This window comes from Littorina saxatilis, linkage group LG6 (assembly GCF_037325665.1).
Source record: "Littorina saxatilis isolate snail1 linkage group LG6, US_GU_Lsax_2.0, whole genome shotgun sequence".
In the NCBI taxonomy this organism is placed as follows: Eukaryota; Metazoa; Mollusca; class Gastropoda; order Littorinimorpha; family Littorinidae; genus Littorina; species Littorina saxatilis.
The window spans coordinates 26,737,538-26,749,821 of record NC_090250.1 but is presented as its reverse complement, the minus strand read 5'-3'; the positions used below and the strand labels follow the sequence as shown (position 1 = coordinate 26,749,821).

At 40.9% G+C, this 12,284-nt stretch overlaps 1 protein-coding gene across 2 annotated transcripts in view; it reads left to right on the top strand.

Annotated features, from left to right (window-relative positions):
• Positions 1–12,284, top strand: part of LOC138968853 (MBT domain-containing protein 1-like) — a 29,260-nt gene that overhangs the window by 556 nt on the left and 16,420 nt on the right. The window contains exons 2-13 of one of the 2 annotated variants that reach the window (XM_070341517.1): positions 249–264; positions 1,216–1,346; positions 1,754–1,934; positions 2,278–2,432; positions 2,752–2,901; positions 3,460–3,577; positions 5,600–5,734; positions 6,178–6,266; positions 6,887–7,051; positions 10,426–10,522; positions 10,978–11,057; positions 11,705–11,806. In XM_070341517.1, the coding sequence (XP_070197618.1) occupies positions 249–264; positions 1,216–1,346; positions 1,754–1,934; positions 2,278–2,432; positions 2,752–2,901; positions 3,460–3,577; positions 5,600–5,734; positions 6,178–6,266; positions 6,887–7,051; positions 10,426–10,522; positions 10,978–11,057; positions 11,705–11,806 (1,419 nt within the window). Of the gene's footprint in view, positions 1–248; positions 265–1,215; positions 1,347–1,753; positions 1,935–2,277; positions 2,433–2,751; positions 2,902–3,459; positions 3,578–5,599; positions 5,735–6,177; positions 6,267–6,886; positions 7,052–10,413; positions 10,523–10,977; positions 11,058–11,704; positions 11,807–12,284 lie in introns of both variants that reach the window. The other variant, XM_070341516.1, reaches the window with a different exon arrangement.

Genomic DNA, 12,284 nt, shown 5'->3' with positions numbered 1-12,284 from the left:
TGATTTGGTTTGCTATTTCATAGTGTGCAGGTTGAGTCAAAGAGAAAACATTTATAGCCCAGTAAGTCTTTCTCAAGGTATAATCATGATAATTTGATTTATATAGAGACAATCAGCTGTCAAACGGCCTTGAAATTTGAGAATGATGATTTAAGTTGAGCATGGCCTTGAACTGGTAAAATATCATCTTGAAAGAGCTGTTAGTTTTATCTTGTTTTAATTTTTGTGAGTGTGTTCTCTTCGTGCAGGAACCAGGAGAGGCAGGTTAGTCATGATTTTTTTCCCTCCAGACTCCAGTTGTCTAGGTTTTTCTGTTCAGTCTGTCCAGAGCACCATTGTGTTCTATGGTGTTTCAATTTTATTCCAATAAATACTTGTGCTAAATTCATTATTCTCTACCGTGTTATGACTCTCCAAATTGTCACATGCAAATGGTAGACTTCAATTCTGTACAGGGAATGGCTGTGTGTTTACCTGAAGATCTTGTTTCTTAATCTTATTGTGAGGTTCATGTTCATCCACCCAAGGATTTAGAATAAAATCTCGGGTGTTAATGCTTTAAAACAGCCACTAAAGTAAGGCTTTGTTTTGATTTGTCTTTTTTTTGTGTGGGTGTGTGTGTGTTTTTTTGGTGTTTTTTTTTTTGGGGGGGGGGGGTGGTAGGTTTCATTATTTAGGGCTTAATATGCATAGTGCAGGTTTTGTAATGGACAGATTTTGGAAATAACTTTTTGGTTGTGTAAGAGTTGCAGCTTTTCCTTGGAAACACTGAGGCAATCTACATGTATGTGACATTGTAGGCCAGTCGCTAGGTAGAGATGTGTCTCAAAGCGACAACATCGATAGTCAGCACCGATGTGTTTACTTTTGACTGAAAAGTGTATTAAATGTATTGATCAGAAAGCACAGATTATGGCTGATTTTTACTGGGATGTCAGTCGTTCACATGATTTTTCTGGCACAGATCGCCAACCACATACAGAGACACACCGCTCGTTACTGATTGGCTTAAAATGTCACATGTAGCTTATCTCGGTGTTTCCAAGGTAAGCAACTCCTTCACAAGCTATAAAATCTTTACAGAGTTTTTCTGAACATCGTCTATTAATGACCAAATATATGTCGCCCACGCCAATTTCGCCAACCAAATCTGAATACAAAATTATTCTGCCTTATTAGTGACGACAAAACCATAAGCCCATTGTTTTGATTCAGACTGGAGCAGTCCAGGGGCAGGAGGGCCAAAGTCAGAGATGGAGTCGTCATCAGATGCCTACCAGCGGCAGGAATCATCGAGCTTCATGGACAACCAGTCAGAGCACATGTACGACAGCAGTAATTTAGGGGTAAGTGATGCGTGACCCGGCAGTGACAAGACAGTTCAGTGCCAAATGTATGGATGGTACAGTGGAACCCCCCTTTTCAAAAAGTCAGAGAAAATCAGGTCTTATCAAGGAGGGAGTCGTGAAATGGAGGTAATTTTACAGAGGCTATGAACATTTAAGCTCAAAAATCAAGGCCCTGAAAAGGAGGAAGCCTTGGGTCTTAAAATGGGAGGTTCTGCTGTAGTTGTAGTCAAATTTAGCTGGATGTATTGGGATGACCTTATTGAATTACATTTGTTGCTATTGTCAGTGTTTTGGGCTTTCTCTAGTTATGGTATTGTTGATTAACTGGCTGAGAAACATGTATATTTTAGGTCTCAGATTGATTTGCTGTAGTCTTGAAATACATTTTCAAATTTTCTGACCAGGGTGAGGATGACTACATGAACAGCCTTGGTCTTTACGACGGCTACGACAGCTACAACGATAGCGGTGGAACAACTGACGATGAGGAAAACTTTGACAGCAATCTCCTCCCACCGCGCTATTCGCAGACCAAAGCGGCAGCCGTGCAGAAGAAAAACTTCTTGAATGGCAAAGATGGAATGGGTATGTTGTGCAGCATATCACAAACTTATGGGAAATTAACTTATCTGTACCAAGTAGGTGTGTGTGGTTGAAAAGGTTTTGCACTTTGTCATGTTCAGACAGTCTGGGCAGGGGGCAGTATTCAAGAAAGTTAAAAGAGAATGAATTTGCTTTGTGTGATTTATTGCAAGTGGAATTATTTTGTTCTTGTCCTCTTCAGTTGTCTCCAGCCTTGCCAATATGTGGGCTTTTCTTTCCTTGTTCGATCTCATCCTTCTTTGTCAGTCTCTTGGGCTCTTTTCTGCATAGTTTCCTCCCACTGCTAATTTCTTCTGATTGTTATCTCCCTTTTCAATCCTTGCAGCAACCTGTGAGCAGTGTGGATCTGTTGGTGTACGTCATGCATTCTACTCCAAGTCCAAGCGCTTTTGCAGTTTGTCGTGTTCACGCAGTTTTGCAACCTCCCAGCGAGAAGGGAAGCCATCAGACGGCGTTGGCAGGGTGCAAGTTTCAAAGAAGGTTAGAGTTAGAATTAATTTGTTTTGTGTTTTTTTATTGCAAGCAGTTTTTTTTGTTTTTGTTTTTTTGGTATGAAGTGCTTGTTTTGGCATGAGGTATTGTGTGTATGACATGAGGTATTTGCATCTACAACGTGAGATGTTTGTGAGTATGTCATGAGGTATTTGTGTGTATAATATGAAAGATTTCTGTGTTTGACTTATGGTTGCATGAATGGCATGAGGAAATTGCATTCTAACATGAGATGTTTGTGAGTATGACATAAGGTATAAGCGTGTGTGACATGAGAAGATGTTGACATGGGAGGTTGGTGTTTCAGGGAAAGCCAGCAGCAGGGGGTCGGAAATCCAAGTCGCCAGGGCACGGAGGGCTGAACTGTGGCCTGAAGCAGGACGCCAAGGCCTTTGACTGGGGCGGCTACCTCGTCGCCAGTGTTGCTCCCGCTGCTCCCGTCTCCTGCTTTGGTCACGTGAGTGTCTGGCAGCGTCTTTGTCGTGTGGATGATTCTGATAGACGATGTTAGGAAATAACTCTGTTCGGTTTGTATGGGGTTGTAAAAGTGTGAATATTCTTGCTTTTATTGAGGCAGACTTTCCTATTTGGCTTAAAAGGCCGGTCACAAGCGATGGGTTTGTCTCCTCACATGCTCCTTGCCACGTGTATTACGTTACGCAGGAAAGTTTGCCTCAATGAAAGCAAGAACATTCACAGTTATTTCTGGAATTCATCTATTTGTAAAATGTGGCTAGCCTTTTACAAGTTGGTTATCAGTTGTGTTGTGTCTGTGCAACTTTTCATCTGACATGCAGAAACTGTGTGTCGGCAGAGCAGTTTAAAGAATAAGTTCGTATTTTTGTCAAATGTTTTGTACATGCATCTTTCTTTATCATTGTGTTTTTAGTTGTAAGGGTTCCTTTCTACTTTCTTGACATTTGTGCAGACATACATGTGATTTGCATCATTTGGCTGGGATACCTGCCTTTGTCCATTCCTTTCTTTGCAATGTTCTGTGAATCGCTTGTTTCAGGTGCCCCTGAGTGATAGCTGGGATCAGATTGGTGTGGGAATGAAGGTGGAGGTAGCCAACACAGACTGTGATTTGTCATACCCGGTCTACTGGATCGCGTCTGTGGTCAAAGTTGCAGGTATGGGTTATTTTATAAAAAGTGATAACTCTTACCCTCCCCACAATGTAGTATTGTGGAACCCCCCTCCACAAATCTGAGAGGTCTTCACATGGGGGTACATTTTCAGAGGTTATGAACAGAAAATCTTAGAAAACAGAGTCTTAAAAGGAGGATTCCACTGTATTGTGACAATTTCCTTCTGGCTCTCATAGTATTCTTTGGCCTAAAGTCTAAAAAGACAATGCTGGAATTTGTGGAGGAGGAAAGCGTTAATGTGCTGTGATTAGGTCTTCTTTGCTAAGTGCAATGGGTTTACGCTCTTTGTCTTGCAGATTGAAAGTTTTTGTGGTCGCTTACAGGCTGTGCGGCATTGATAGTCCACTGGAACACCCCTTTTAAGACCTCAACAAATCTGAGAAAATCAGGTCTTAAAGATCCTTGTCTACATTTTTATACCGAAATCACCATTTGACCATTAAAATGCAGAGTCTATTATCTACAATTATCAACAATACACCCCCTTTCGATCAGGAAAGACGAAGCCAGTGTAGCCGTTTGAAAATTCATTGTAGTATTCCAGCGTAGTACTCATAGTAGGATATCCTTATCCCCGAGTACGCTAGTACTAGGGCTCAGCAGACTTTAATTGTGTGTCTGTCTGTCTTTCTCCACTTAACAGCTTATTGCTGGGAAACTACTGGGCGCAGTTCGTTCAAAAGTTGATACACTAACTTGATAATAGGTCCGATTGATCGTATTAAAACTTCATAATGTTACCTGGGACCTAAATGCGAAATAAACCACAAAAACGACTTGGCCGTAGGAGGAGTTCACACCGGCGGGGCAACACGCAGCCATTGACCTGATAGAACAGCCGAACGCGTCACACAAAAATACGTCATGACAAAGTTACACGCAAAGCGAAAGAGACTTTGACGTCATTTACTTTTGTTCGGAATTTTCCGTCTGTTCCTAGCTTGTCAGTGAAGACCTGACGTGAGTAAGCTTACCCAAAACGTCTTTGTTCTCTATTCTCATTGCAGCTGTGAAATAATCAGTCTTGTGTCTCGGTTGTGTAGGTACAGAGTTTGCTTCTGCAATCATTGTGTTCGTGTTGATGACGGCTTCATAAGACAAAATAATAAGCGAATCTATCGCGAGGAAGACGTTTATGTACAAATCACCGAACCCAACCCATTTTTTGTGTGCATTTTTCTGAAGAATAAACTGCATGTGGTTAATTTCATCCGTTTAATGCTTGTCGAAACATATCTGATAACAGATGAGGTCGCAGTTTGTAGGTTGAATCTATGAATCGGCCAGAGATAGATCTGCATTTCTGGTCAGAAACCAACCGAACATTCACACCACAGACATTCCAAACATTTATATTTATTGAGCGAGCCAGTCTGAAGAGTACTCGGGTCCAGCGCGAGCGTTTTTTTATTTGGAAAATGCCAAGCGCAAAACTCCTCTCAAATCCTGTGCATTTCGTGCGTTTAAAAGAAGCGTGGACAGCGCTCCAGTGTCAAACTGTTGCTGCACTTGTTTGGGCGTGGCTATAAGCATAGTGACATGAATTTGATTGGTCAGCATTTTTAGGCAAAGCACATGTTCTCAGCAAACAGAAAACAAAATATTGGAAGCGTGAGTCACGCTACCCAAAAATAAAATCTTTTTTTACATATATTTTTTTTCTATAACTTTTTTCCCCATGGTTCATTCATCATTTGACATAATTTGGTGTCGAAATCTAACCATAAGATTATTGAAAAAAAGCAAAAATGTAGACGACCACCTTTAAAAAAGGAGGGAGTCTTACTAATGGAGGTCAATTTACTGAGGTTATGAAGAGAGTATATGAAAAAGTGAGGTCTTAAAAAAGAGGAAGTCTGTAAATTGGGGGGTCTGAATACAGGGTTCCACTGGGTTTGGGTCAAGTGACAACTTTTTATTAGTCGTTATTCATACATTCAATGGATATATCTTTGTGTGTGTTTTATCCCTGCATAATGAACACTTTGTGGTTGTGATTTGCAGGTTACACAGCCCTGATGAGGTATGAAGGGTTTGGGAATGACGCCTCACACGACTTCTGGGTCAGCCTTGTGTCCCCTGACGTGCACCCGGTGGGCTGGTGTGCCACCATCGGCAAGCCTCTCGTACCACCGCAGTGTGAGTGGCTTTTTGGTTCTGCTAATGTCACACTGGTTTGGCCAATATAGGGAATGTATGGTTGATTTTTAAAACAAAATGAAATTTGAGTAGGCAGTCATTCTATCTATGTTTTTCTTTTCCTTTATTTATACTCTATCTTTTCTTATCTCTATCAAATGCATTGTGAGCAATTTGCAACAGTTGTATTATGTAAGTTTTGTGTGCAGTGATGTCTTGTGTCTGACTGCAGGCTTTTTTTGAGTGGTATGGAGGGAAAAGAATAGGAAAAATATGACAATTTGAAGAGCAACACAAAGATTGTCAGGCCTGCTTGCCCTATCTTCATACCATAGATGTTGTCCTGGCTCATCAGTGATGGATAGCCAGATAGGTTGTAGAGATGATGAAAAAACAACAATAACCTTGCTTTTCATGAAAACGTGTTTGTGTGTGACTTGCAGCCATCCAGACCAAGTACAGCGACTGGAAGGAGTTCTTGGTGAAGAGGCTGACGGGATCCCGCACCTTGCCTGGTGACTTCCATCAAGTGGTAAGATATTCTTCCTTTTATTCAGTTATCAGAGAGGTCCTGGATTAGATAGCTGATTTTCTTCAGAACAGAAACATCGACATTTTGAAGAAGATGACATTGTTTTAAACATAAATGAAGTGACAGGGAAGAGCTGAGCCAGGGTGTTGACTGTCCGAGTGAACTGTATAGGTTCAATGACAAAGACTGACAGAGGCTGGAGTGAGCTACTGGCAACACTGTGCCTTCAACGCTTTGTTTCATCAACTATACATGGTTTGGTATGCTTGTGCCCTGTGTGCGCATCAAATCTTAAACTGACCAATGTGAACTCAGTGGGTCAAACAGTGCATCAAGATTAGGGAATACTGCATCACCCGGCCTATACACAGTTTACTATTGGGTACAGCATTTGGAATGAGGTAACATGGACTAGCCAATTCTATTGCACTATTTAGCTTTGCAGATGACCCATAGTCCTTTTTTTTCATTGATGGCCCCTTCAGATGAAAGTTGATACAGTGGACGAACTGCTTACCTGCGCTGATGGGCATGCTTTCAGTTATATACAACCTTCGACAATCTTGTAATTATTTTTCTGTGAGCAATGCCCCTCAGTTGAAATGTGTGTTTGTCTTCAGTTTCAGCAGTGCTCCAACAACCACAAGCTGCGTGTGGGCATGAAGCTCGAGGTGGTCAACAAGATGTGCGTGTCGGCCATGAGGGTCGCCATCATCTGTGACATCATCGGCGGCAGACTGAGGCTCAACTATTCAGACAGCAAGGTGGTGGCCTTGGGTTTACTGGTGAGGGCTTGGCTTGCATAGTTTGTGTGGAAAAAAATACAATGTGTGTGTGTCAAGACTGATTGCAATTCATCAAGATAGAAGTGGTGCAAACAGAATTTAAAAAAAAAAATTGCCCTGCAGTGGCGTTCCCCTTTAAACCTAAACAAATATGAGAAAATCAGGTCTTTATAATCAGGGAATTTTAAAATGGGGGTAAATTTACAGAGGATATGAACAACAGATCTGAGAAGAAAGGGTCTTAAAAGGGTGGAATTCTTCAATCGGAGAGTCTTAAAAAGGGGGGTTCCACTGTAATACAAATGAATATGGGTTGTTCTCTGGAGTTGGGTACCACAGAGGGTCATTGGATTGAAATAAAAGGTTTGACAGTTTTGTTCGTTACTACACTTATTTATGTGTGTCTGAATGTTGCTTGATGATGTTAAAGCTATTAAATAATATTTGAACTAAAAGTAGTAAAACATAAAGTGTTGTGTATTCGTAATTTTGGTGAATACGTCAAATCGAGGTCAAAATGGCGGATAATTTGTGACATGCTGTTTGATGAAGCAATAACTCTGTCGTACGGAATGAAAGAAACATGAAAAAGCACACGAACGAGTTTATAACTTAACACAAATGCGTGCATTTTCAATAGAATAAGTACTTTTTGCAGAAGATCAACACAATCTGAAATATTAACCATAGTTTTATGGCTGTTTTATGTGGTCAACTTTGTAAGTGTCGTTTCACAGCAGCCCCAGCTTCATTTGCACAACACAGACCCATTTATCATAAACGCACGACTATTTTTGGCTGACGTACACTACTTTAGCACACTTCGTTAAATGCGTGTAAAACGCAAGGTCAAAGCAAATAACGTCCACAGTTTTTGCAATCTGTCCATTAAAAACTGCCACAGCATTAAATATTTTGGTTTCCCCTTTTTGACTCACATGCGAAGCAAAAGTGAGTCTATGTACTCACCCAAGTCGTCCGTCCGGACGTCCGTCCGTCCGTCCGGAAAACTTTAACGTTGGATATTTCTTGGACACTATTCAGTCTATCAGTACCAAATTTGGCAAGATGGTGTATGATGACAAGGCCCCAAAAAACATACATAGCATCTTGACCTTGCTTCAAGGTCAAGGTCGCAGGGGCCATAAATGTTGCCTAAAAAACAGCTATTTTTCCCATTTTCTCTGAAGTTTTTGAGATTGAATACCTCACCTATATATGATATATAGGGCAAAGTAAGCCCCATCTTTTGATACCAGTTTGGTTTACCTTGCTTCAAGGTCAAGGTCACAGGAGCTCTTCAAAGTTGGATTGTATACATATTTTGAAGTGACCTTGACCCTGAACTATGGAAGATAACTGTTTCAAACTTAAATATTATGTGGGGCACATGTTATGCTTTCATCATGAGACACATTTGGTCCCATATGATCAAGGTCAAGGTCACTTTGACCCTTATGAAATGTGACCAAAATAAGGTAGTGAACCACTAAAAGTGACCATATCTCATGGTAGAAAGAGCCAATAAGCACCATTGTACTTCCTATGTCTTGAATTAACAGCTTTGTGTTGCATGACCTTGGATGACCTTGGGTCAAGGTCACATGTATTTTGGTAGGAAAAATGTGTAAAGCAGTTCTTAGTGTATGATGTCATTGCTAGGTTTAGGTCAAGCTTGTGAGTCGTATGGGCTTTGCCCTTCTTGTTTCTGTTACGATGATATCGTTGTTTGTCCTGTTATTTCAATAAAAAGGATTTTGTTGCAAACTTTTTTTTTTACTAAACTACACAGCATCCTTGCAGAAGGATATCTATGCATCGGTTGTCCCTTTACGTGGTAACGTCGCCGCTAGCAGACGGTTTAAAGTTTGGTTTATCATCTGCTAGATCTTGTTACAGTAGAACCCCCTGTTTACGACTTTGGAAAAACCTTGAAAATTAGGTCGTAAAAAGGGGGGGTCTTAAAAGGGGGGTTTGAGTTTTTGGCCGGTCGGTCATGAATTTGGTTGCAGTGTATGTACTGTCATGTTTACACACAAACACACAGTTGCAGTTTACTGTCATATTAAAACACACACACACACACACCCAAACACATTACAGCAGAACAACTTGAACTCAAATTTCAAAGAAAATTTACTCATGGCGTAATGCTCGCTCCCCGCTGAGTGAAGCACATTTGACATTGTGGCGCAACCAGTAAAATCCGAATGTCCTATCTCGATAGAAAGCATAACGACTTTTTTCCCGAATCATCTTTCCGCTCATATGAATGATTCGTCGCCTTGCATCGCTAAACTTCACCACAATCGTTGAGGTCTTTGTACAGGCTCCTCTCTTGGCGTACTTTCGCTTCGCTATCCTTCTCACCATCTAGATAACACCGAGTCATTATCCTTGACGACACACAGGATTTTCGTATTCCCGACTCCCAAGGAAGTCGCCGCGGATTGCCACTTCGCTCGATTAGCGATTACTTTATTAGCTCTCTACTCAAGAGTCGGCGCTTTTCTTTTTCTTTCGCGAATCTTCGTTTGTCAACAAGACAGTCGTCGTGACAAGATAGCGTTGCACAGAAAAAAACCGGATGTATCAGGATCTCGCGCGCGCGAGATTTCGTTTTTATTTCTTCTCGCGATAGTTGGAGGAGCGAGAGCCGCCATGTTGTGTTTTCGTCTGCTCGAAAAATGCGCAAAAGTCGTACATCATCCCAAAAAGCTCGGTCGTAAGTCGCGTTTTGGGTCATTATCCGTGACGATACACAGGATTTGCGTCTTCCCGACTCCTAAGGAAGTCGCCGCGGATTCTATCGTGCGCGAGATTTTTTTGTTCTCGTCGAGGAGCAAGAGCCGCCATGTATTGTTTTCGTCTGCTCGACTACAAATGCGCGAAAGTCGTAATTCATCCCCAAAAGCTCGGTCGTAAGTCGCGTTTTGGGGTGAGTCGTTCACTGGGGGTTCATTATATAGTAGATTATATAGTAGAATGCATACGTGGTAGCAAAATCGGTCGTAAAAAGGGGGTGGTCGTAAACAGGGGGGTCGCTAAGGGGGAGTTGTACTGTACGATGATATTTGACCACTCTTTAAAATGACTAAAAAAAATTTAAAAATCATGAAATAGCTTTATTTATATATTTTCATGCTCACACTGTCCTACAGATCATATGAACACAATGTTGATCAATTAGAAGTAAGTTCAGTTTTTGACTCCCATGTCACAGTTTGGTACCCAGCTCCAGAGAACAACCCATATACTTGTGCAAAAAGATGTTTTATTGTTGTCTTTTGTATTTTTATTATTTGTTTACATGTGAATACTGTGTCATTTGTCAGAATGAGTGGTTGATGTTAAAATTTCAGCCCAATGTTCAGGGCGAAGGCGATGAGTTCTGGTGCCACATGAAGTCTCCCCTCATACACCCGGTGGGATGGTCGCAGACTGTGGGACACAAGTTGCATGCTTCACAAGGTCAGATCCTTTTATGCGGACATGTTTGTTGTGAGCATGAGCAAAGTTTCACATATATGTGAAATGCTAATACACTTTCATTAAATCGTAAATCGTTTGTGGTGGGCAGTTTAGAGTTATGTTGTTTAGTTGTTTTTCTACTTCTAAAACCTTTATTTGAGATAATTTAGTTGTTTTTCTACTTCTAAAACCTTTATTTGAGATAAAAACAGGCTTCTTGTTCCTCGTGAACATCTTGTGGTGTTTGTCCAAGATTACTCTAGCCTTGAACCTTCCTTTGCTTCTCCGCGCTTATGGACTGCAGCTCCCACATGCACTTGTTTGTGTGTTCTTGTTGTTTGATTTTTAGGGCACATGTACTGATATTTTCCCCTGCCATTTGCGGCAGTTATACTCCATGTTTAGGGGCTGCTTTAAAAGAAAATGTGCAAACTGTTATCTGTTTTTATTTCCAGAGTACCGGAATGCATGCCTAAACAAGATTGCAATGCAGAAGTACAATGACGATGATGTTAGTCCTGACATGATTCCAAAGGTATGGGCACTGTTCAAGCAAATGCTCTTCTCTCTCTTCTTGTTACACTTCATGCTTTAGCACAGTGATTTTATATACTGTGCGAAAGGACTGTCGGATATCTGATCCTGTTAGTACACTGAATTTTGTTTACTTTTTGTCCTTGATTGGATTGCACTATGACTTATCTGTTTTCACTGTAGTTTGGTTATCTTTTCATGGTCTTTTTATATGAAGGTTCCGTGTGTGCTCTTAATGTCATTATGCACAGTATTATTGTGTACCTTAGATGTTATGCTGTAACTTGGAAGTTATTTTGTTACAATTTGATGGAGTTTCTCATGTGTTATTGTAAAGCACGTCGAGCACAGAATGATTCTGTCGTTCGCGCTAAGTAAACATTCATTATTATCATTATTATTGTCATCTCAAGTTTGTATGGATAGTTTCTGCTCTTTGGTATAATGTGCACTTCACTGTTAAACATTGGTGATTTGCTTTATTCATTCTTGTCTGTGGTGTCTTTGTTTAGTGCTTGTGACACATACAGAAAGTTAGGACATTCTGACACCAGATCTGGGAATCTTTAGGTGAATTAAACGATGAGCTTGCATTTGCTTTCCATGTATCATTTTTGATGATGAATATTTGTTATGTTGCTTGTAAAGGGTAAGGACATGCCAGGTGACTTGCGGTATGCTGTGGGCATGAAACTGGAGGCCATTGACCCTCTCAACCTGTCTGCCATCTGTGTGGCCACCGTCATGAAGGTATGTGTATATTGTGTGTGTGTGTCTGTGCGTGTGTGTGTATGAAACTGGAGGCCATTGACCCTCTCAACCTGTCTGCCATCTATGTGGCCACCGTCATGAAGGTATGTGTATATATGTGTATATAAGTTGAGCTAGGACTAGTTATCATCAATGCTTTCAATGCTCTGTCTCCCGCTATAACCTTTGTTGTTGTCATTGTCACAAAGGAGGTCCAGGAGTGAAGAAAGGATAATGGTCATGACTGATTAGCTGTGTGTGTGTGTGTGTGTGTGTGTGTGTGTGTGTGTGTGTGTGTTCTGAGCCTTCAGTCATAGCGGATGTACTAGGAACAGTATGAGTAAATCATTCTTTGATTACAAATTGCCATGTCTCTATGGACATAGGCTGTTTCAAAAGATTATCTGTTTATTCAGAATCTGTTCTTCTTAATTTTTGTTCAACAACAAATTTCTTATGAAAATGTAGAAACAGTGTT